The sequence below is a fragment of the Bison bison genome, unplaced genomic scaffold (genome assembly GCF_000754665.1).
Source record: "Bison bison bison isolate TAMUID 2011002044 unplaced genomic scaffold, Bison_UMD1.0 scf7180017864492, whole genome shotgun sequence".
NCBI lineage: Eukaryota > Metazoa > Chordata > Mammalia > Artiodactyla > Bovidae > Bison > Bison bison.
Window position 1 is genome coordinate 6,490,894 of NW_011495051.1, and position 529 is coordinate 6,491,422.

Here is a 529-nt window from a genome sequence, read left to right on the forward strand (position 1 = left end):
CACGCCCCCTGCCCACCTGGCCCCGCCCCTCCACCGGTTCTCGGAGAAGTTGCGTTCCCTGCTGAAACGACAGGCGAAAGCGTCCCTGCAGACATCTTCAAAGTCGCCGGAGGAGCACGGCCCGACGACACGTTCATAGACGTGAGCTCAGACACACTTCCCTAGCTTGTGTGCAACGAGAAAGTGGGATCGCAAGGCAATAATAACCCCTTTATCTTCCCCAGGCATAGTTCCACCCCGGCAGAAATTTCTCCCCTGGGTCTAAAGGATACTGTGTATGCCTACTTGGAGCTACGGGACCACAAACCCGTGATCCACTTACCTTCTGTTCCCGAGTTTAGTAGCAGCAGTGGGCTTGGGCAACACTTGATAAGGAGGCCTGGGGGAAGGTTGGGGCTAAGCCAGCAATTATTGGGTGCTAGGTTCTCAGTCCGGAGAAGGCAATGGCACCCCACTCCAGGACTCTTGCCTGGAAAATCCCATGGACGGAGGAGCCTGGTGGGCCGCAGTTCATGGGGTCGCTAAGAGT

At 56.9% G+C, this 529-nt stretch overlaps 1 protein-coding gene across 1 annotated transcript in view; it reads left to right on the forward strand.

The window, feature by feature from the left end:
- Positions 1–60: 60 nt before the first annotated feature.
- PCP2 (Purkinje cell protein 2) overlaps positions 61–529 on the forward strand; it is a gene marked incomplete at its 5' end in the record, with an annotated part of 6,566 nt that continues 6,097 nt past the window's right edge. The window contains one exon of the mRNA XM_010828485.1: positions 61–141. Within this exon, the coding sequence (XP_010826787.1) occupies positions 61–141 (81 nt within the window). The remainder of the gene's footprint in view (positions 142–529) is intronic.